The sequence below is a fragment of the Notothenia rossii genome (genome assembly GCF_949606895.1).
Source record: "Notothenia rossii genome assembly, chromosome: 4".
NCBI lineage: Eukaryota > Metazoa > Chordata > Actinopteri > Perciformes > Nototheniidae > Notothenia > Notothenia rossii.
In genome coordinates, this window is record NC_136902.1 from 33,550,294 (window position 1) to 33,573,886 (window position 23,593).

General features: G+C 43.5%; 1 protein-coding gene across 6 annotated transcripts in view; it reads right to left on the minus strand.

Moving 5' to 3' along the window:
- Positions 1-23,593, minus strand: part of tns2a (tensin 2a) — a 79,843-nt gene that overhangs the window by 40,707 nt on the left and 15,543 nt on the right. For all 6 annotated transcript variants that reach the window (XM_079677503.1, XM_079677501.1, XM_079677502.1 and 3 more), the window contains exons 2-3: positions 2,872-2,977; positions 2,502-2,539 (exon numbers count right to left, since the gene is read on the minus strand). In XM_079677503.1, coding sequence (XP_079533629.1) covers positions 2,502-2,539; positions 2,872-2,977 — 144 coding nt within the window. The remainder of the gene's footprint in view (positions 1-2,501; positions 2,540-2,871; positions 2,978-23,593) is intronic.

Genomic DNA, 23,593 nt, shown 5'->3' on the forward strand with positions numbered 1-23,593 from the left:
AGTCAGCCGATCAGTGTATACAGTACATGGAGTCAGGGGGGTTTCCCCCCCGCCTAGCAGAAAGGCCTCTTCTTCCCTAATTAGACAGACAGGCCAGTCAACTTGTCACGGACTGTATTTCACTCATTTTAATCCCTTCTTCTCCCATGTTCAACATTCCCCCTCTCTGTATCTTGCCCGGCCTTCCCCACACCTCTTTGCCCCTGGCCCCGGGCATTCTCCCTCTCTCCCCCAAATTCCTTGTTGACTAGATGTTCTTTTTGGGTTAGAAACATAAGAGGAACTGTTCTCTTAGAGAAGCACATGCTGAAATAAAAATAGTTTAGGGCCTTCTGTTTGTTTGAGTGCAAGAGAGAGAATCTGTGTTTTTTATAGAACAGAGATGGGTCAGCTTGAGGCTGTTGACATGGGGGCAAAGAGAAGGGAACATAGTTAAAGAAGGGAACAAAAACACATAACATTTACAAAACAAGAACACCAATAATCACTCATTTTTCTCTGTCGGAGGGTTTTTCCAGGAAAACGGAGCTGACAGGATTCTAGACAGTGTCGTATAATGAAAGATTCGTCACCAGCTTTACAGTAAAGACAGCGGTGGATTTGTAAATAGAAGCCTGGGGAGAACAGGATGGCTTACAGATGACAGAGGGCTGATATCCAGATGTGTGACTGCACACAAACAGGGTTAATATGAAAGGTTATAGGTAATAGCTCCCAAATGCAAATCAGGTGCAAATGAGGCAACACCTTGAACTAATAAGACTTTTAACAGCACTAAACTGGTCATTCTCTGTAGCAGGAGGGCTAAAGCTAATTAGCTAGGCAGTCAGACAGCTGGGATCTGTTATTCAGATCTATTTATTATGCATTTTACAATTCTAAGTGTAACAGATTGATGCCAGCCCAAATCCATCCTTCCTTAGACTCCCCCCTTCACATGAGGTTAGATAACAACCGGGATGAACACATCAGCCAGATCCTCCCCCGCCCTGCCTTATCTGACCTCTCCCTTCCTGGGAAGCAACGATGGATATCACAATCTAACAACCAATCAACAACCACATAACACATAAACACCATGAGACAGTCACAGAAAGGCTAATAAACAACACCCTGTTGCTTTCTGTAATCAGTCTTACCAAGGCATTCAGTTTATCCAAATTTATTTTCAAAATAAGCTCGCTTTAACCATTTTCAGGTTTTATCTTTCCACAAGAAGATAACGTTTCGAGAAATAAGATGTTCTGATAACATGGTTGCAGCCTTTTAGGTCCTGTTCAGACTGCCAGCAAAACTGGTTGTTGTCCTATCCAGACTGTATCCACATTACTGTACAGCAAAAAAAACGGTTAAAATGCAAATGTTTTGCTAAATTGGATTCAAACCATATTTGGTGTTGGATTGATTCCAATCAGATTTCTACAGCCCAGACGTTCTGGTCGATCAATTCAGAAGAAATGAGACACACTGAGACACTCTTTATGTCCCCTGACTTCAGAAGTATTTGCTCAAATCTTCTCATGTTGCTGAGGCGCCAAATGACACATAAAAAGCAATACATGTGTTGCATTGCAAAACAGAAATATCTACTGTTTTACTTTTTGATTGCTTGTGCCATCCTTTCATCCCTGAACTCATCCTCATGGCTCCCTTCAGATAATAGACGTTAGGATGGGGAAACGCTTGAGGAATGAGGCTTGTCTTTGCCACATGCCTTCACCCTTAGCTTTCTTTCTCGCCCGCTGCCAGCCAAGGCTCCCTGTTCCTACCCCGTCTTCATCACTTTGGCCATGGCTAGCATTCCCCCCCTCTGCATCCCTCTGTCTATTCATTACACCATCCGCTCCATCAATGTTCCTTTCAAAGAGGCAGCACTGTGGGTGCGAACGAGGCTTGCAGCTCTTTCCGAGGAATGCAACTGAGCGGTCTTCTGTTGGCAGAGATCTCGAGACTCCTGGCCTCAAAGAGCGACTGTCATGTATTTTCACACCTCACTAGCAGAACAATGTACTAAGCAGTTTGGATAACCATTAAAATGTTATTCCGACAGTCTAGGGCAGTCACATGAAAATATGACCAAGGATGGATACCTCCCAGTGGTCAGCCCGATTAAGAAAGATTAGAGGGTCAGCATTTGGGCTTAACCTTAAATTAGTAGGGTCATGGTTGACGATGACTGCACATTTGACCTCTTACAGAGCAGGTTGTGTTCACACTAGGGATCTCATGAGAACTGACCCTCCAACAAGTCAATGCCAAAATCTGGCATCGACTTTGTATTCAAGATATTACACATTTGGGTAAATGAGAAACATCACTTTCAATGCTGTCTACAACTCTACGACAACATCACAACCGATTCCTCTTGTAATTTGGAGGCCATAGGTGGTCCACCAAGAAAATGTGCAATATGTGCAACTTTACAGAAACCCACTGTATAGTGGGTAATTAAGGAATACAATTGGGTTCTATACAAAAAACTCAAGTGGGTGGATTCTTACCTTTGTCTCACACTTTCTGTGGGTTGCTGTCTTGCATACTAAAAGGAAATAAAGAAATACATGTTAAAAAATAGTATATAGTAAATTTGATTCAATTTGAAGTTTCGACTATAATTTCCATTGGATTTTATAGTGTGTACTATATGTGGTGCAAGAATAAAAACAATTAAAGGTAATGTGTTTCATGCAGGTTTAAAGCACATTTTGATGATTATCATTTTGTATACCATCATTAATCTGAAATATTTTGGCAATGAATATCGCTAAATCAATTTCTAATATTGGTCCTCTTGGTCCTTTAGAGTAACTAACTGCAGTTGTGAGAGGCCAAACTGTAACAATGATGACAACACATGCTTGCAACATTTACCTCTGCAGAAGGACCCAACGTTGTCCACGTTCTGTCGACACACGCTGCACTGTCGCTTCTTCTTAAAGGTCTTTTCCTTGAAGACGTGAGGTTCTCCCTTCCCCCCCTGTGCACACAAAGCAAATAAGAATGGAATTCAGTTAGAAACCTGATACAGTATCAGACATTGGGACACAGTTTGTGGTGCTGCCTCATCTCAAACAATGCAAGGGAAACCTTGTTTGACCTTCATCAAGCGTTTCATTTGGTTGAACCTCCATACACTTCCATCTGACGGATGAAAACAAAAAGTTGGACTTCCCCAAATCTTTTCAAAGAAAGATACAAGAAAACAAAGTTATGGCTGGTGGGTTAGTGGACTGTAATAATGACAGGATCGTGAATGACAGACATAGTTTGTATTTCGCGACTTTGGCCACATCCATTCTCTACTCCCTTTGGCTCTTGAACTTCTGTTCTGGTTGTGTAACTGTCTTCCAGTAATAATCCTTGTGGTTCCCGCCCATACCATACTGTAATCCTTAGTGTGTGGGTATGTTTCAGTGTGTGTGTGTGTCTGTGGGAAGTTTTGGGAAAAATAAAAAGGAGCAAATGTGTTCGTGTAATTCTTAAAAAGAGATATAGGATAAGTGAAAGTTAAAGATTTTCACTTATTTTCTTTCCAATGTCAATATTTGTCACAATGTCTGCTAGTGTGTGTATATCTGTGTGTGTCTGTGTGTGTGTGTGTGGTAGCCAATCCCGCCCAGTGCCTATTTGTTTCCCAACATGGGATCACATCCACAGATGACTGGGTCTGACATGATTTTAAAGGTCCCATGTCATGGCCATTTCTACTGATCATAATTCCATTGTTGAGGTCTACTAGAATAGATTTATACTGTGCAATTTTCCAAACTCACATTGATTTCTCATACAGCATCTCTGTATAGTATGTGTATTCACTGAATTTCACTCATTCCTAAATGACTTGTTGGAGATCCTGCCCCCCCCCCCCCCCCCCTCCCTGTGAGCCCAGTGTGCTCTGATTGGTCAGCTCGCTGCTGCGAGGAGCTGACAGTGTGAGCTGGCTTACTGGTGTGGTTTCCTGCTTGCTGCGAGACAGCGAGACATCCCGAATGGACGCGGGAAGGAGGGGGGGCTGAGGGGGCTGCAGCTGCAGCAGCCCCATCTGCGAGGCTCCACTAGCACCCGCATCCCCCCCGCAACCCCGAACACAGCGCACCTGCAGTGTAAGCGCGCCACAGTTTCGCCGCGCTGCGAGGATCCACTATCACCCCCCCCAGCACGTCACATTTTTGCCGCTAAAAGACTGTATGTGTGGTTGTGTCTGTGTGTGTGAGGAGCTCCACGGATTGGTCCATTTGGACCAATGGGTCCATTTGGGTCGTCGTTACGTCACTTAGTACCAGGAAGAAACAGAGAAATCTCCAACGAGGCGTTCTGGGGCAGCATAGACAGGTATTTTCTGTTTTAGAGTTTTACTCGCTACAGGGTGTACTTTGGGATTGTGACTTTCCAGACCATTTACATGCATAAAAAGCTACATAACATACAAGGGGACGGGTAATAACCGGAAAAGCCTGACATGGGCCCTTTAAGAACATGAGAACGCTAACAACCCAGGGCTAAGCATTGGGAGAGCTGAGCATGTTTTCATGCATGGATACATAGAAAGAGGAGGGAGTAAGAGTGTGGGGGTGGTGGGCGTGTGAACACACACACTACGTGCAATGTCATACTGGGAGGCAGGCACACATACTCTGGAAACTGGCAGGTGTCCAGTCAAAAATATAGGATTTATGACAGAATGTGTTTCTCTGTTCACTCCTAGAGTAAATATGAGTGTGAACCATTGACGGTATGAAAGAAGAGGATGTAGCTTTCAGGTCTGAAAAGAGTTGCTTCCAAACCTGAAATGTTTATAATGGCCTGAAGTTGAAACTCCATAAGTTGAAAACCTGCAGTATATTGTAGGGATGGGTAAGTAAAGATTGTATAGGAGTCTGAAAAAGTGACCGTACTTCTCATTTAATTTTGTACCTCTGTTAACCTGTTAAGCCCTGAGCCGGTTTTTCAGGTCTCAGGCTCGAAAATGACATTCCCAGAACAAATGACCATATCTTCCCTTCTAAAAGGGTAAATTAACTATCTCAAAGTAATGATACATCTGTGAGTTGGATGTAAGAGAGTCAGAATCAATATAGATGTTCTTATAAAGTACATTCCGATTGAACATAGTAAAACAAATTAAATTATAGTCCAAAGAAAAACCCATGAAACCCATGGTGAAAACCACCCTTGAATGATGGGATAATAGACAAAAAGCTTTAGGAATCCAAACTATAACATATACTAAGTACATTGTATCAAGATTGATACAAAACAAGGGCAATTTGACCTTTTTAGAGAGGTTTAGAAAAAAAACCCACCTCTGGGGTCAATTGGGTGGATTTGCCATATCTCTGGAACCCATTGGTCGATTGTGGTGATTGACACCTCTTTTGAACCAATAGAGCCAATATAATCGAGGGGGGAGTGAGAGTGAGAGTGATGCGCACGCAGTTTGCCCAAACCGAAAGCTGTTACGCTCTATATGAAAACTAGGTTTATTGCCATATGTTATGATGGATTATCAGTAATCATTTCAAAGTGACACAGAGAAATTGGAATAATCTTCAGCAGCGTTTATATGCGTTTTAATGCCATTGAACACAACTTTTGATCAGAAAACAGCAAAGGTAAGACGTATTTGCCGTTTTGGCTCCGTAAAGTGAAGTTGTGTGTTGTCTTTCCTGGCTTCGCTGACATGAGTTTTGGTCGCACAGTGATGATATTTATACCCATGGGTGCACATAACTGGTACGCAGGTACGCATGCGCGGCACAAATCTTAATTGCGTATGGTCACTTGTGTCACTACGTGCCTTTGCGTACCTCAAAACATCAAAACAAAACGCATATTTCGACTGTTTCTTGTCAACACTCAATGGAGTAAACGATGAGACATGTAAAACAAAAACAAAGACATTAAGCAGCTGCGTTTTCGCTCTCTGCAAAAAATCAATCAATCAATCAATCAATCGATGTTTATTTGTATTGCCCAATATCACAAATGTTACATTTGTCTCAGTGTACTTCACAGTTTGTACAGAATATCAGTATGACAATACGACCCCCTCTGTCCTTAGACCCTCACATCGTACAAGGAAAAACTTCCTGAGAAAACCCCGCAGTTTAAAGGGGAACATGGGAGAAACCTCAGGGAGAGCAACAGAGGAGGGATTCCTCTCCCAGGACGGACAGACGTGCAATAGATGCCGTGTGTAAATTGAAAAGATAATACAACATACACTGAACAAAAATATAAACGCAACACTTTTGTTTTTGCTCCCATTTTTCATGAGGTGAACTCAAAGATCTAAAACATTTTCTATATACGCAAAATAACCATTTCTCTCAAATATTGTTCACAAATCTGAACAAATCTGTGATAGTGAGCACTTCTCCTTTGCCGAGATAATCCATCCCACCTCACAGGTTGTTGTGAATCGAGTGGCCTGTGTTCATCGTCCATAACATACGCCTGCCCATACCATAACCCCACCACCACCATGGGCAACATGATTCACAACATTACCCTAACCCTAACCCTATGTCACGATTCTCATGTTATGTCACGTTTATAGTTTTGTAGGTTTGGGTGTTTTTGCTGTTTTCCATGTCATGTTTTCCTTTGGGTTATTGTCTGGTCCTTTTCCCTGTGTTTTCCTCTTGTCATTAGTTTCCCTGGTGTGTCTAATTGTCCGATTATGTTCACCTGGGCCCCTGTGTTTTCTCCTCCCTCCTCACCTGTGTCTTGTTGTGTGATTGAGTCTTGTGTGTATTTAAGTTCTGGGTTGTCTGTCTGTCTTGGTCGGTTCGTCTTGTTCCCTGACTAGTTCTGCGGTGAGTGTTCTCTTTTGTCATTGTCTATATATATATATCATAGCCTTGAAATAAAGGAAGTTTCAGTTTATATCTGCATTTGGGTCCTGCTTGTTTCACAAACCGCGACAGTACGAACCGACCTGAAATATGGGCCCAGCAGATCCTTTCGAGCAGGAGATATTGGAGTTAACCGTTGCTTTGGCTGTCTGCTCTAGTCGATGGTTGGGAGCATCCAGGGGTCAGCAGCGAGAGGCTGTTCGGGCTGAGGCACACCAGAGGGCAATGGAGAAACCAGGTTTAGTTAAATTCTTACCTGGCTGGATTTTGGACTTCTTCTCAGTGTGTGATTCCCGGCCTGCTAGCCCCAGGCATGCTAGCTCCATGTCTCCCAATTCCCAACCTTGGACCATACGCCTCGGTGTGTTCCGGCTGAAGTCAACCCGTGCTTCTGCCCCAGTTCCTGCTCCTGTCCAGGAGTCATATTCTGGAACTCGTCTGGCTTATGGAGGTCCACGGAGTATTCAGGCGGCTGCTAAGAGGAGGAGTCGCAAGGCCAAGCTAGCAGCTCAAGCCCCAAGAGCCATGGTTCCGGCCCCAGAACCGGACCTTACAGCCATGTTTCCGGCTCCAGAACCGGACCTTACAGCCATGTTTCCGGCTCCAGAACCGGACCTTACAGCCATGTTTCCGGCTCCAGAACCGGACCTTACAGCCATGTTTCCGGCCCCAGAACCGGACCTTACAGCCATGTCCCCGGCTTCAGTGCCAGCTCCAGTAACCATGGTCCCGACTCCGGCTCCTCGTCACCTGCTGACTCATCGTCCGACGCCAGCTCCCCGTGTCCTGATGGCTGTCCGTCCGACGCGAGCTCCCCGTGTCTTGTCGGCATACCGGCCGACTCCAGCACCTCGTCTCCTGTTGGCTGTCCGTCCGACGCCAAGTCCCCGGGTTCTGTTGGCGAACCAACCCACTCAAGTGTTGTTGGAGGTCCCACAGACTGCCCCGCTGCCGAGGGTCCTGCCAACCCCATGTCCTGTGTCGTTGGAGGTCCCGCAGACTACTCTTCTGCCGGGGGTCCTGCCAACTCCATGTCTTGTCACGTTGGAGGTCCCGCAGACTGCTCTTCTGCCGAGGGTCCTTCCAACCCCATGTCCTGTGCCGTTGGAGGTCCCGCAGACTACTCTTCTGCCGGGGGTCCTGCCAACTCCATGTCTTGTCAAGTTGGAGGTCCCGCAGACTGCTCTTCTGCCGAGGGTCCTGCCAACCCCATGTCCTGTGCCGTTGGAGGTCCCGCAGACTACTCTTCTGCCGGGGGTCCTGCCAACTCCATGTCTTGTCACGTTGGAGGTCCCGCAGACTGCTCTTCTGCCGAGGGTCCTGCCAACCCCATGTCCTGTGCCGTTGGAGGTCCCGCAGACTACTCTTCTGCCGGGGGTCCTGCCAACTCCATGTCTGGTCCCGTTGGAGGTCCCGCAGACTACTCTTCTGCCGGGGGTCCTGCCAACCCCATGTCCTGAGCCGTTGGAGGTCCTGCACGCTGCTCTTCTGCCGGGGGTCCTGCCAACCCCATGTCCTGTGCCGTTGGAGGTCCTGCAGACTACTCTTCTGCCGGGGGTCCTGCCAACCCCATGTCCTGAGCCGTTGGAGGTCCCGCAGACTGCCCTTCTGCCGGGGGTCCTGCCAACTCCATGTCTTGCCACGTTGGAGGTCCCGCCGACTACTCTTCCGCTGGGGGTCCTGCCAACTCCATGTCCTGTCGCGTTGGGGATTCCGCCGACTGCTCCCCTGCCGGGGATCCTGCCGGTCCTGTGTCCTCTTCCATGGGGGATCTTGCCGACACCGGCTCCTGACCGGCCTCCGGAGCTGTCGGGTCTTCACCCCTCCTCGGACTCTGCCTTGCCCCCTGGCCGTCCGCCCGAGATTCCCTCCATGGACTCTGCCTTGCCCCCGGGCCGTCCGCCCAAATTCCCCTTTTTGAACTCTGCCTTGCCCCCGGGCCGTCCGCCCGAATTCCCCTTTTTTGAACTCTGCCTTGCCCCCGGGCCGTCCGCCCGAGACCCGTCCTCCAGACCCCCTCCACCCACCCTGCTGGATTTTTGTTTTTTGGGGACGTCTGGAATCCGTCCCTTGAGGGCGGGGGGGGGGTTTATGTCACGATTCTCATGTTATGTCACGTTTATAGTTTTGTAGGTTTGGGTGTTTTTGCTGTTTTCCATGTCATGTTTTCCTTTGGGTTATTGTCTGGTCCTTTTCCCTGTGTTTTCCTCTTGTCATTAGTTTCCCTGGTGTGTCTAATTGTCTGATTATGTTCACCTGGGCCCCTTTGTTTTCTCCTCCCTCCTCACCTGTGTCTTGTTGTGTGATTGAGTCTTGTGTGTATTTAAGTTCTGGGTTGTCTGTCTGTCTTGGTCGGTTCGTCTTGTTCCCTGACTAGTTCTGCGGTGAGTGTTCTGTTTTGTCATTGTCTATATATATATATATATATCTATCATAGCCTTGAAATAAAGGAAGTTTCAGTTTATATCTGCATTTGGGTCCTGCTTGTTTCACAAACCGTGACACCCTAACCCTAATCCTAACCCTCACACCAGATACTGACTGGTTTTCGGACCCCCCCAGACCCCCCCAATAAAGCAAAAATGCACGTTTTAGAGTGGCCTTTTATCGTGGCCAGCCTAAGGCACACCTGTGCAATAATCATGCTGTCTAATCAGCATCTTGATATGCCACACATGTGAGGTGGGATGGATTATCTCGGCAAAGGAGAAGTGCTCACTATCACAGATTTGTTCAGATTTGTGAACAATATTTGAGAGAAATAGTTATTTTGTGTATGTAGAAAATGTTTTAGATCTGAGTTCATCTCATGAAAAATGGGAGCAAAAACAAAAGTGTTGCGTTTTTATTTTTGTTCAGTGTAGGTTAACATTTTCCTGATGAGTTTATCGTCTCAATCACTATTTTGAGTATCCTTTTCCATTTTGAAAATGATAGTCCCATTCAGAACAAAACAGACTATGAAGCAGTGAATGCTTTAGGGCGTGGCCACTTTGTGATCAGGATATAGGCGTAGCAATTAAAATCCTTCCCATGCTACACCATCTCATCTGAATATGGTCACTTCTTGTGAGGCTTCAAAAGGTAGCAACAAATCATTGAATGACAAATCATGGGATGATATGACTGAGTATGTCCACGTTTTGTATACATTTTATGGAGCAAACACCTAACAACATCATCCCGATGACAACAGCGAGATGTTATTGGCTATTCAGCGTCCATATTTCCATAGCTTTGGATAATTAAACAGACACATAAAGGTTTTTTTTTTTCTATGTGTGCTTTTCCTCCATGGTAACAAAGAGAGGGTGCTGTTTACACACTTTTCTCTCATTATTCTATTGCTCTGACTCTGTTCTAGGGACTGGACAGTGTTTGGACAGCTGCTTGCCTGGCATCACCCTCTGCCAGCTGTGTTACTTGGCCGCTGTCCTGCTCCAGTACAAGTGTACTCCAACCACAGCAAACTGGATGGTGATGGATTGGGTGGGTGGCTCAGGTGCAGGTGGTAGGCTGTAATGTAATATAGTTTGGTCAGGGGGTTTGACGTTGCTCTCTAAAACCGTTTTTCTTGTTTTATTTTTATCTGGCTCGGTATGTCTTGGCTTATTCCAGTTTTCGCTTTTCTCACAGTAACTAAACGGAATCTACACAGACAAGACGTTTCATAAACACTTCTTGCGTTTGACGAATCCTTGATTTGACTACCCTTCCTTACTCCAAGTCTTTCCTGCACACTAAACATACAAATTGCTGCTTTGCTAATTTAACAACCTCATGTTGGCTATGCTAATTACTGAAAACACTATTTATATTCTACAGGTTTTTTCACAGTATTTTTTTCATTCTATATTTGTTTATTTTACATATTCTTATATATTTTTTTAATGTATATGGTTTTCTTTGTTTGAATTTTTGCAAAATTAGCTTTCAACTTTAATCACTACACCAATCCACCAAAGTGAATTCCTTGTATGTAAAAACCTTAAAGGTCACCTATTATGCAAAATCGTCTTTTTCCTGTATTTTATACATCAGCATGTGTCCCCTCTGTGTAAAGAGACTCTGAAAGTTTCAGGAAAAAAGATTTTCTCTCTTTTTGTCCTGATCCATTTATATAAAAACCTGTATGAACATTTTAAAATATTTGTTGGCTTGTGTTACCATTTGCCAATCACAGTGGCAAACCGTGACTTTTATACCTAGGCCCTCTGACCCCCACCCCTTCCCCCGAGTTATTACGTCACAGCGTATACTACAGCGGAATATCAAAACCACGGCCCGGGGTGCAAAACGCATCAATGAAAGCGACCCTCTACCACACAAAACAACACCTGTAAATAACCCTATTTCTGTTCTTTGAAATTGAAAAGAATATTGCATTGTGTTTGTTACTTTCGTTTTAGTTGTATGTCTTAAGTGTAATTTGGCATGCTTTTATTTTGAAGGCAAGTTAACTCTGTTGACAGGAAGTTGTTGTTGCTATGGAAACAAGAAAAGTTTCACAGCGGGCGGAATTTGTCATAAAGTCCGCGATAATAACACCCACCCATTTAGAGGGAAGATATGATTGGTCAATTGTACTGTCATTTGACATTACTCTCTCGTTCAGTTACTATCGCTGGGCCCTCTGTGAATTCATAGCTGAACCGCCTGGACGTCCAACAGCTCCTCTCTTCACAGTACTCGCAGAGACGAGCTTCTTTCATTTAAACCTTCACATTCCAACAGAAACTGAATAGGCAGATTCGAAGGATTTATTTCTTTGGAAATGTTATTTTAAATACAATTAAATCAAGTTATTTTGGTAAAACTAATGACAAATAAAAAAAATATATATATTAATACTTTTTTTTTTTAATGTTTTGAAATATTTTGTAGAATATCTTAGGCCCTCACAGAGGGCCTAGAGGGCCCTGACGGCTCGCCACTGGCCAATCACCAACCAAGGTAACCACCCCGCCCCCCCCACACACCTTATCACCTGAATCTCCTCCTCGAGCACCATTGTGTTCTTTTTAACCAAACCTCTCTCAGAGGGGCGTGGGGAGGGGCTCCTTATTTTCATCTAAAGTAACAGACACAGAATCAGCACTTTAGAAACAGGGCTGAAACAGAGGGGATTATGGGATGCTGCAATGATCTGTTTGGTATTTCGAGCCAAACACTTCAGAGACATGTTTTGTATATATCTCAGACCTATAATAAAGAAATGAAAAACTATTTATTTTAGATATAAGCTTTAAACAACTTGTAGATTCAGTCAAAAGTATGCCCTCATTCTCATGTGTGAACTTGTGCAATAATCTTGTGAAGTTTATGTGTGTTTGTGTAAGCATGAATGAGTATATCCACGGGGCCCACGGTAAGTTTAAAAAAGCACAGTTACTGTCAAATAAACCGCAGTGGTGATGTGGGCTGAGAGATAAACATGTAGATGAGAGGTTGGCAACATTCTTCCTGTTTCAGACACAATCAAGACCACTTTATAGTCCAACCACAGGCAATCATGGTCAGACAGCGATACACCACTCTGCTACTGAATGCTGGATAAGGTCTCATAAGGATTGACAACAATACAAGCTGCATTACTCTGGTTCATGTAAGTCAGGGGTCGGCAACCTTTCTGATATGAAGTGCCATTTTAAAAAAAAATTGTTATCAGCGTGCCAACGATCGAATTATCAACGGGGGGGCTGAGGAGCTTGACGCTCTTCAACTACCAGCAGGAGGGCGGGGGAGCCTCGCTGCGGGGAAGCAGTGTGTGGACCTGTCAGCGCAACTTACATGATGCCGAATTTAACAAACACATTTAAATAATTGGTTTAAACGGCATAATAATAAGGACGATCGTCCGTTCTGTGATTCTCCAGAGCACAGATGTTATGATATAAGGGTCATGCAGAGTGAGATGAGATCGCTGTCCCTTTAAGAGAGAGAGAGGGGTGTGGCTTGTGCATGTGTGTGTGTGTGTGTGGATGGCAGAGCGACAGTGAGGGAACGTGTGTATGTTTCTGGAAGTGAAACGAGGAAGCAGAAAAACAGAGGCCAACTCTCCAGTCATTTAAGCTAAAGTGGGTTATTGAACCTGAAGCTTGTTGCTTCTGCCCTCCTCGACTACGGTCTGGGAGCCGACAGGAAAGTTCAACACACAGATGACAAGTCTGCCCCTTTGTAGCATATTATTTCGATGAGAGATGAGCAGATCGCCACTGGGCTTTCAACTAAAGACACAGCAACGCAAAAACTGCGTCATTTGTACAGCTCCTTTTGGGTACTGCAATTAGTGAAGTGCTTTCCTCCGTGGTGAAACGATCAGCACTGCACCACGGAGGAAAGCGGCAGAAAGTCACCTGGAGATAAAGAGAGCGGGGCTGCGTTGCGTGCATGGCTTCCTTATGCAGGTGACGGGGAGACGCGCTCTGGCGGCAGTCTCGTTCAGGATCCGAAAATACAATTTAAATATTTTGCATACTTATTCCACTTATTCCTAGTGTGCCACTGGTTATGGTGCCGCGTGCCAATGCTGGCACGCGTGCCAGGGGTTGCCGACCCCTGATGTAAGTAGACTGGTTGGTTAGTCTCCACTGGTGAACACCATTGTTTTATACAGCTGACAACCGTTGGTGACCTAGGGGGTTTAAGGTGCTAACCATGAACCGCAACATCCCCAATTTGCGTCCGGAATCATTCCCAATTACATTTTATTTCCTGTCACCTCTCTATTTTAGCTTTCCAATAAAGGTCAAATGCCATATCTTGCAATGTTAACAAAAGTGATAAGTAATATGTGTATCCACTCTTCAATTCAGTTCCGCTTGAAGTTGAATATTCTTCCTTGGCCCATGCTTCACCCTTCCAACAAGTTTTATGAAATTCAGGCCAGTTGGTTTTGCGCAAACATACTGACAAAAATCCCCATACTGACAAAAATCCCCATACTGCACTAAATACATATCCTCATTGGCAGAGGTTATACTGTAAGTGCTTCTTTGCCAAATGCAACATGATATGTTAGCACATTGGTTAGTGTGACCAATTACTTTCCCAAAGAAACTGCAGGTTTGAGGTACGCTTCACAAAAATATTTGTTAAGGCAGAGACTTATGAGATTCTAAATTAGTAATGATCTCAGTGAGGTTTAACCTGTTAAGCCCCAAGCCTGTTTTTCAGGTCTCAGGCTCGAAAATGACATTCCCAGAACAAATGACTATATCTTCACTTCTAAAGGGGTAAATTAATAATCTTTTTTCTCAAAGCAATGATAAACCTGTGAGTGTTTTTTTTTTTAAAGTAAATTCAGATTGAACATAGTAAAAACATTTAAATTATAGTTTCCGTCCAAAGAAAAACCATTACTTATAGTGAAAACCACCCTTGAATGATGGGATAGTAGACTAAAAGCTTTAGGAATCCAAACTATAACATTTAATAAGTTTAATAAGTACCCTGTAGAATTTTACGTCATGCGATCGGCTCTCGCGATCGGCATTTTTAGAGAGCACCGATCGATCGGCAGAGAGTGAGTATCAGCCGATATCGATCGGCGGCCGATCGATCGGAGCACCCCTAGTTTTTATGCATTTTAATGCCATTGAACAAACTTTTGATCAGAAAAAAGAAAAAGTAAGACGTATTTGCCATTTTGGCTCCATAAAGCTAAGTTGTGTGTTGTCTGGTTTCTCCTTCGCTGCGGTGAGTTCTGGTTGCACAGTGATGATACTTACACCGATGCAATCTGCGGAATCTCAGCTTTCATATGATATCTTGTTTGTGCAGATCCGATGAAGTATAACATATTTCTACCGTGCGTTAGCACTCTTTATTAGTGCTAATTCAGACGCTTGGCATTAGAGTTGTGTTTTGTTTCGGTACAAATGGTTCATATCGTCAGTTAGCTGAGTTTCTTCCCGTTAAGTGGGTATGACACATTAAAGGTCCCATGCAATGCTTTTCCGGTTATTACCCGTCCCCTTGTGTGTTATGTAGCTTTTTATGCATGTAAACGGTCTGCAGAGTCAAAACCCCTCAAAGTATACCCTGTAGCGAGTACAATTCTAACACAGAAAAAACCTGTCTATGCTGCCCCAGAACGCCTCATTGGAGATTTCTCTTTTACCATTTTTTTCTTCCTGGTCACAGTGACGTAACGACGACCAAATGGACAAATTGGTCCAAATGGACCAGTTCATGGAGCTCCTCACACACACACACTCACTCAGCCTTATCTTTTCTCAGCCGCGCTACTCCGCAGAGTTTCGCCGGCACACACACTCACTCAGCCTTATCATGTATCAGGCTGTGAATGTGCACCCAGACCCCACGCAGTATTCTCATCTGTTTGTCATTACTGGTCATTTTCTGGTTGCTAACAAACGCCATTGTAACACATAATCACTCATGTTCTGCTGTAACTAGGGATGCTCCGATCAGGGTTTTTGGGGCCGATCGCCGATCACCGGAATCAGTATCGGCCGATTCGATTATAGGGTGGGTGGGGGCTATGGCGATCTTCCATTAAAAGGCAAGACACGGCAGGCAAAAACATCGTTTTTCATGCACTGGTGAATTTTGAGATTTTGTGCTATTTTGATTCCTTAACATGTTTTCTTTCAGGCTTTTGGAAGGAAAACGTACAAAATACACATTTAGGTGTTTATTTGACTATAGTTTGTCTATTTGCGTCTGTAGATTTCTCCTAAATTCACCAAAAGTTAGCATTCTAACGTAACATAAAGTACCACGACCGCTGTTTGGACCATGTCATCAGAGATATAGTTGGAAAGCTCCGTCTCTCCTGCACAATCTCATTGGATCCAAATATGGTCATTTCCTTTGTATCAGCAACCAATCGTGAAAGTACAAAGGGGTCTTAAACCAAGAAACAAAATCTCATTGGCTGGTGTCAATTTCTGACAACGTGATTCGTTCACTTGGTGTGCTAAAACACTTCCTGGTTAGCTTTCCGCTGAAAATTTAAATCTCAAAATGGCAAAAGAACAGCGAAAAAAACGTTCACAGATAAGACGACAACAATTGTCACTTACACGAAGCAAGGTTATACAAAAAACAAATGACCCCGAACATGAAATACCTTCACGGAGTGCGTCGATGCGCAACTGTCATCCAAAGAACAGACGGGTTTAGGTAGCGCCACACCAGCGTTGTAGTCAAGTCACCAATTCACGAGTCCAAGTCACTCTCGAGCCACCACTCTTCGAGTCCGAGTCCAAGTCCGAGTAACCAAGGGAGAGTCGTAGTCGAGTCCAAGTCCAAGTCCGAGTCACCCAAGAAGTGTCCGAGTCGAGTCATCATTACCTGTGTTTGAGTCCGAGTCCAAGTCCGAGTCACCTAAGAAGAGTCCAAGTCAAGTCAGAGTCACAAGTCTTCATGTATTAATCTTCGTGGATATATGTGTTGAAATGTAGCTGCTCCTCTACATTGCTTTTATCCTGTCATGTTATACTAATCTGTCTATTGAACTGCTGTGAAGCGAGTTTGGCTACAATTCTTGTAATAGGTGCTATACAAATATAAAGCTTATTACTAATATTAATATTATTATTATTATTATATATAAATAAACTATATTTAAAATGAGTTACCTTTTAGAGAAGTGATTATATTTGTATGCCAATATTTTCCTATGGTAAAGTTTTTATTTTGCACTTTTATTTTTGATAGTAATAAGATCGGGACTCTTATTTTGAAGGAACTTTTGCCGGTTAAATCGGTTTACTGATAAATATTTAGCCCCAGAAAGCACATGGCTACTTAGCATGCAACATGATGTCATTCTGCATGTTAAGTAGCCATGTGCTTTCGTGTTATCGGATGAATCTTTATTTATTGATTAGATCACTTTACTCTGATGTTAGTGTTCAAGACAGCCTATATGTCTGAACTCGATTCTTAGAGTAATGTGTTACGGAGCCTTCTCTTCAATATTGTTTCCACATAATGAGCAGTTTGCGCTGCTCTTTTCCAATGTGGAAGCAGAATGTGTGAAAGCATACAGCACGATGCGGGGTGTGTCTCTAGACATCTTCAGACTGGAATAGCGGGGCCCAGTACGTGAGCTCGCCTCGCAGGTGCACACGCCAGGATAGAGGACATCAGACTCCAGAGAGAATTTGCTCGAGTCCGAGTCCAAGTCGGAGCGTCAATATACAAGTCGAGTCCGAGTCATCGTGGGGGAAAGAAATCACGACTCCGAGTCCAAGTCAGCGTACGCGATAATTCACGAGTCCGAGTCCAAGTCATCGTGCGCGAGAATTTACGAGTCCAAGTCCGAGTCGCGTCAATCAGTGCGCGAGTCAGAGTCGAGTCACGAGTCCCGAATATCGGCACTCGAGTCCGAGTCCAGGACTCGAGTACTCCATCTCTGCGCCACACAGCAATCTTTAAAGGTCGTTTTCTCAAAATGAGTTTTTTCTCATATTCTGAGTCAGAAATGTCCACTTCAGTAGCACTTACATACACCAAACCTTCCAGTTTTATTCCTATCAATATTCTGACGATTTTTACTGAAGGGTTTGTTCATATATCATTCATAGCCTGAAATATATAACATTTTATACCTAAAATTATGGCGAAAATTGCGGGCGGGGGCTATGGGACTTAACAGGTTAAAGAGTATTCTTTACCTTGGAAGCAGTCAGTCCATTAAGTAGAACATACTTTAGGAGGAGAAGTCTTAAAACTCCATAACAACTACCAAATGAATTTTTGAGCGAGAGTCAATTGTATTTATTTCATATACAGTGTTTCCCCTAGTTTTACTGCCTTGGAAGTGAAACGAGGAAGCAGAAAAACAGGTCTGTGATGTATTTTGTGAAACAGAAGAACAGCTAAATAAATGCAACGGCCTCCCAAGAAGAGCTCACCTCTCTCCAGTCATTTAGGCTAAAGTGGGTTATTGAACCTGAAGCTTGAACGTGTCTGAAGCGGCATTTGTACAGCTCCTTAGGGGTAGGCCTACTGCAATTAGTGAAGTGCTTTCCTCCGTGGTGAAACGATCAGCACTGCACCACGGAGGAAAGCGGCAGAAAGTCGCCTGGAGTTAAAGAGAGCGGGGCTGCGTGCATGGCTTCCTTCTGCAGGTAACGGGGAGACGCGCTCTGGCGGCGGTCTCGTTCAGGATCCGAACATACAATTTAAATATTTTGCACACTTATTCCACTTATTCCTAGTGTGCCACTGGTTACGTTGCCGCGTGCCAGCATTGTTGCCGACCCCTGCATTAGACTATTCTTCTGCTGGCGTTTCATTGTTGTTTTCTGTCAAATTCAATACTGTAGTTCAAAACCGCGTTACCTGCTCAACATCTGTGAGCTATTTTTAGAATGCGCACGCTACGTTCGTTGTCGCGTTCGCGCGCGTCCACCTGGGCAGGCTGTTTGTGTCCTTCTCCCGTGACGATGACGGCTTGCGGTTAAAAAATAATAATAAACGAATTTGAAACTGGGGGGGAACACAAACGGGCAGACAGCGGAGCTGTTGTTCTCCTCCTTTCCTCCGCTCTTGTCTCTGATTGTGAGTGTGTGCATTCGCGTGTGTGTGTGTGTGTGGGGGGGGGGGGGGGGGGGGAGGAGGGAGCGGAGCCCTTCAGAAACAGAGCGAAGGGAGAATGTGAATACGCAAGACAGTGGACACTGAAACATGCACATTGGATAAATAACATAGGCGTTTAGGCGCAGCGCCCCGCCAAGACAATGGTAGGGGAAACACTGGTTGAGTGTCAATACTGGCAAATTAACTGTTATTGCTCTTGGTATGAACTTTCGGTTCATACTATTCTGTTCAGGATGTTATGTTTATGCATGGGGTTTTTGGTTGTTGTGTTGTTTTCTGTTGTTTGCTTCTTTTTCCCCTCCCTGCTCTTTCTCTCCTTCTCTGCAGGACTGGTGTGTGATGGGGGCGTGGCTGGTATTCGCCTGGCTGCAGATGAGGCACACCTGTTCTCACTTCCCTAATCAACCCTCTCTTTAAGAGCCTGGCCCTCACCTCACTACTCTGCCAGAGTATTACATGCTGTTCGTCGATCCAGAGTGCCTCTCTGTAGCCCAAGCCAAGTTTTTGTTTCTCTTTGCAGTTTTTGTGCAACTTTTCGAGTTTTTGGCCAGGAACGTTTTCCTCTGTTTGTTTTTTGGACCTTTCTGCTACCAGTCAGCTCCCTGTCGACATTACCTGCCTTGGCCTAGTATTATTAATTAAACACCTTTAACTTTACTTGTGTCTGTCTCTGCTTTGGGGTCCAATAATCCAAACGCCACACAGGAGCTATAACCATTTCGGTTTTTGTGCCATTTTGTAGTTTCAATCATTAATACCTACAGCTAAAAGTATGAAGTTAGCAAGTTAGTTATTTCTGAACTCTAGAAGGATTTAAAGAAAACACCTCTTTGAATTAAATAGTAGGCATTGATAAAAACTTCAGCTAGCTGTTCAGATGGAAAACATATTTTCCCTGAATTTGATTAGAAAATATTAGGGCCGGGATTTTAACGCGTTCATTAAGATTAATTAATTACACAAAAATTAACGCGTTAAAAAAACTTAACGCATTTTAATCGCACTTATTTTTGCACCGCGGAACGTTTCTCACTGGATGAGTTTCAGGGGTACCGATTATACTGGAGCACCAACTAACGTTCATGACTTCAAACAACAACAAACCACAGTGAACAATAGTCAAACATGAACGAACAAGCTGATGAGACCGCTTTGGTTGGCCCCGTGGATGGGACATTTTGTTTTAAAAAATGGAAGGATGGAAGCATCGATAAGAGCACGGTTGTTTGCAAATTATGCAAAAAGGAATTTGCATACCACCGCAGCACATCAAGCCTCAAGTATCACCTCAATGCAAAACCTATAGCAGCTAGCGTGGAAGCTAGCGTGGACGTTAGCCCGACTCGGAGTACAAGGACAAGGACACACCCAATTCCCGTTGATCAAACAGCGGCCTATGCAACAGAGAGATTTTATTTTTCATCAGGATATTGGAAGAATAGGAGGGATTGAGGTCAATCACTGGCACTTTTTTATTTTATTTTAAATGGTACAGTACACTTTATGTTGAACTATTTATTATGTTGTTGGTGCAACTGGCACTTTATGTTGAACTGTTTATTGTTTTGGCCAAGGTTATTGAGAGAGTTGGACTGAAATTGATTAGATTTTTTAAATCAACCAAGTCTGTTATGGCCTCTGAAGCAACAGAGAGATGTTTTCTAATAGTCAGGGTTTCCAATGTTCTGAATGTACTTGAAAGTATTGTGTTATACTTAAAAAACAAAGTGTTATAGTTTACAGAAGGTCTACCTACCTATAGGCTACCTAAATCTCTGAAATGTACTATATTCCTAAATATGCTATTGCTACACTTTATGGCAAAAATTGCACTTTTCTGTTGGTCTTGGTTAAGTACATCCTTGAAAGAAATAAACAATGTTTTGTTGCTTAAGCTTATGTATTCAGTCATTATTCAAAGGTATACTAAAATCCATGTGAAAAAAATTGCTTCTCACTGTTCTCAGGTCAAATATTTATATGTGATTAAAAATGCGATTAATTGCGATTAATTAATTACAAAGCCTGTAATTAATTAGATTAATTTTTTTAATCGAGTCCCGGCCCTAGAAAATATATTTCGTAACGCATACATATGTATTACAGGAGAAAAAAAGGGCAACTGTTAAACAACATTGCTGCAACAATAGTAAGTATTAAGCTCAGTTTTATTTCAAGTTAGTTCAACAAGCCTGTTTCATCATAAAGGCAATATGGAACTAACATGTCTGCTTTACTTTCTCCTTTGTTAAAATAGATACATTTAAACACTCTCAAGAGCAAAAGCATGGTTAAGTATTTAACATTAACATCATATGTAATAATAGTTAGAAAGAAGAAAAGTCCCCTGCAGAACAATTAAAGGGTTCAGGAAATGTGGTCCTGTATCATGGGGAAACTACTGCATGGTCACCTTAAAAACTATCAAATCTGTAGAAACACTGCACATGGCTCAACCTGGGAGTCCAGCAAAGCAAACCTCAGTAAAGGCGGTTTACAACAGAAAACAGCTGGTAGAGTGTATATGCAGTAAAAAGCAACCTGTGATGCTAAGCCTGATCCCCAAGATAGTAATTACCTTCACCACTGTAATGGATAAAAAACATCTTCCCCTGGTACAACATGTGTTATTCAGCAATCAGTAGGCTGTTACTGGTTGGATCATTCAACAATAAACACTTTCAAAATAAAAGCACAATTGTTAGCAAAAAAACAAATCTATTTAATTCCCTGATTCTGTAGATGCACAACCATTACTGACAAATACTGATGGACAAACCCTCACAAGCATACAGTACATGTGACCACTAAGCTGCAGTACAAAGCCTCCACCAGCTGGGACCTGCCTGTATTTCCACTGAAGTGACACAACCTGTAAACAGCTACCTGAGACCTCAGGAAGAGAAACTCTACACACAGAAACTCACGTGTAGACGTGTGTCCCAGCAGACAGTCAGTGGAAACAGACAGCCTTCCCCTTTCCTCTTCCTGTCACCATACTGTATACACCCCTCCTGTATCCCAAAACCTCCCCTACAACTTCTGTTACGCACAAGAAACCATTTTTCTAATATTTTTCGTTTTCTGGCAGAATAGGGACCAGGGATTTTCTGGAGTCAAAGAAATGCTTTCTAACAAGAAATCCCCCCCCCATTTTGGCTGTACGTCTGCCAGCCATCACTGAACAGAAGCTGGATTGAACGTGGGAGGGGTTGGACACAAGAGATGCACACACAGCCGTTGATTTATGGATACAAATGTAAAAACAAATACACAGAAACCATTCCTGCTCCTGGAAACTTGCATGCTGCTTCCCTCTTCTTCCTCTCTAAAAATAATCTTGATATTTAGACAATGATGGGCATTGTGTGGGAGTGGGGTACACAGGACCGTGACCTCAGCTTCAGCTGCAGATGGTCAACGAGGACACACATCGAAAGAAGCCTCGTGGGGGAAACTCTTCGTTCTGATTTTGTCATTAGAAGAACTCCGTGACTCATAATGGAACTTTGTCTCAGATCTTTAGATCATTGCTTTCAAGCCTGGCACAGTCATTTAGCTTTGCGTCACTCCTGCACAACCAAAAGTCTGGCCAACCCTGGCACCACCAGGACAAACTGCATGAACTTTTTTTCGAATTTCATCACAAGAACTCTTTACTGATTAGTTGAAAAATATGTTTTGTCCTCAATGTGTGAAATGAAGTCCTGTTTAGCTCCACATGAGGGTAGATTGTTTGCACCTGGGTCTAAGTGGCACTAATTACAAAGCTCCTCCCTGATTGGCCACAGGCAACAGGTGACAAGGTTTTAAAGGCTTTTGGAAGACAGCAAAATGGTTGGTCTCCAGGATAAATGTATTAAGGTGGGTGTTTTGTGTAATTTGAAGGTGTTTGCTCAGTAATGATTTGTTGGGCGCTAAGAAATAAACCTAATGAAGTGTGTTTTGCTTCACCTTTTTTTTATACATTTTGTTCATCTAAAAAACCAATGCTACCGGGCTGGTACATTATTATCACTCAGACTACCAACCATCCTCAAGTACAACAGCAACTTTGTGTTCCAAGCAAAAAAGACAATTCAGAACACTAAACCAAATGCATGTTCATCTGTTCACAAAGAGAATATAGAAAAATGTGCCTCTGCTTAAAGGCCATGTAATGCATCTAACACAGGTGTTTTTTAACATGTAGTTTAGATATCACCAGAATAAAAATAAATAAAATTGTTTAAAGTTTGGTCATAATTAAATGACATATACGTTAAAAACCGATGTTGGTTCCGAAGTTTGCCGAGTACGCCCCCGATCACTCCCGAACGAGCGGTGACGTCACACGTGGCAAACATTGCCATTTGATCAAATCAGTCCAAATGGCAAGCAACGCGACAACTTCAGACAGCGACAGCGAGAGCGATCATTCAAGCTCAGATTCGGTGGGTTATCTGGATTCAGTTACAGAAGTAGAGAGTGAACCAGCTAGCCTTTCACTTCAAGGCATCTTGCCTTATCAGTACGAGCCTCCTGCCCGGCAATCGAACAACGAGGCAGAAACTTGTGAAAGAGAAGCGGATTCCGCAGCCGACGAGACTCGAGTCGGCAATACTGAATGGTAAATTCTGTTTTATTTAATTTGACCTGCACTAAATGTCGATCTTAATTTGTCATCTGTTCCTCACACGTCCGGCAGATATAGTTTTTTTTTTTTAATGTTATGTACAATATTCAGGTGTACATGTCAATGCTGTGAAAGCATGCCCACTGCAGATGAATGTGTATGCTGCAGAGAGATCTGACAGGTGATGGAACAAATAGACAGTTTGCAACCTACTGACCAGATAGCAGAGTCCTGCATCGGGTCGGGTATCCGCGGGTAACCCGCAAAAAAGGTGATTTGCGGGTGGTATTTTTTCAAACGCTTTTTTCCAGGTTCGCTTCTGGGTAAAACAAAGATGATGCGGGTCCGGTTGCGGGTGTTGCATAATAAATATATTTAAACAATAATATTTTAGTTTAATGTTTAAATCCTCAGACCTCTCCTCCGCGGGACCGAGCATAATCATAACCTCTGCAGCGCATCTATCTGCTGCTGAGCGCACCACATTCTGAATGGCTGAGGTGAAGCTCTCTAGCGGAGAATACACCATTTTCAATAACTCTTC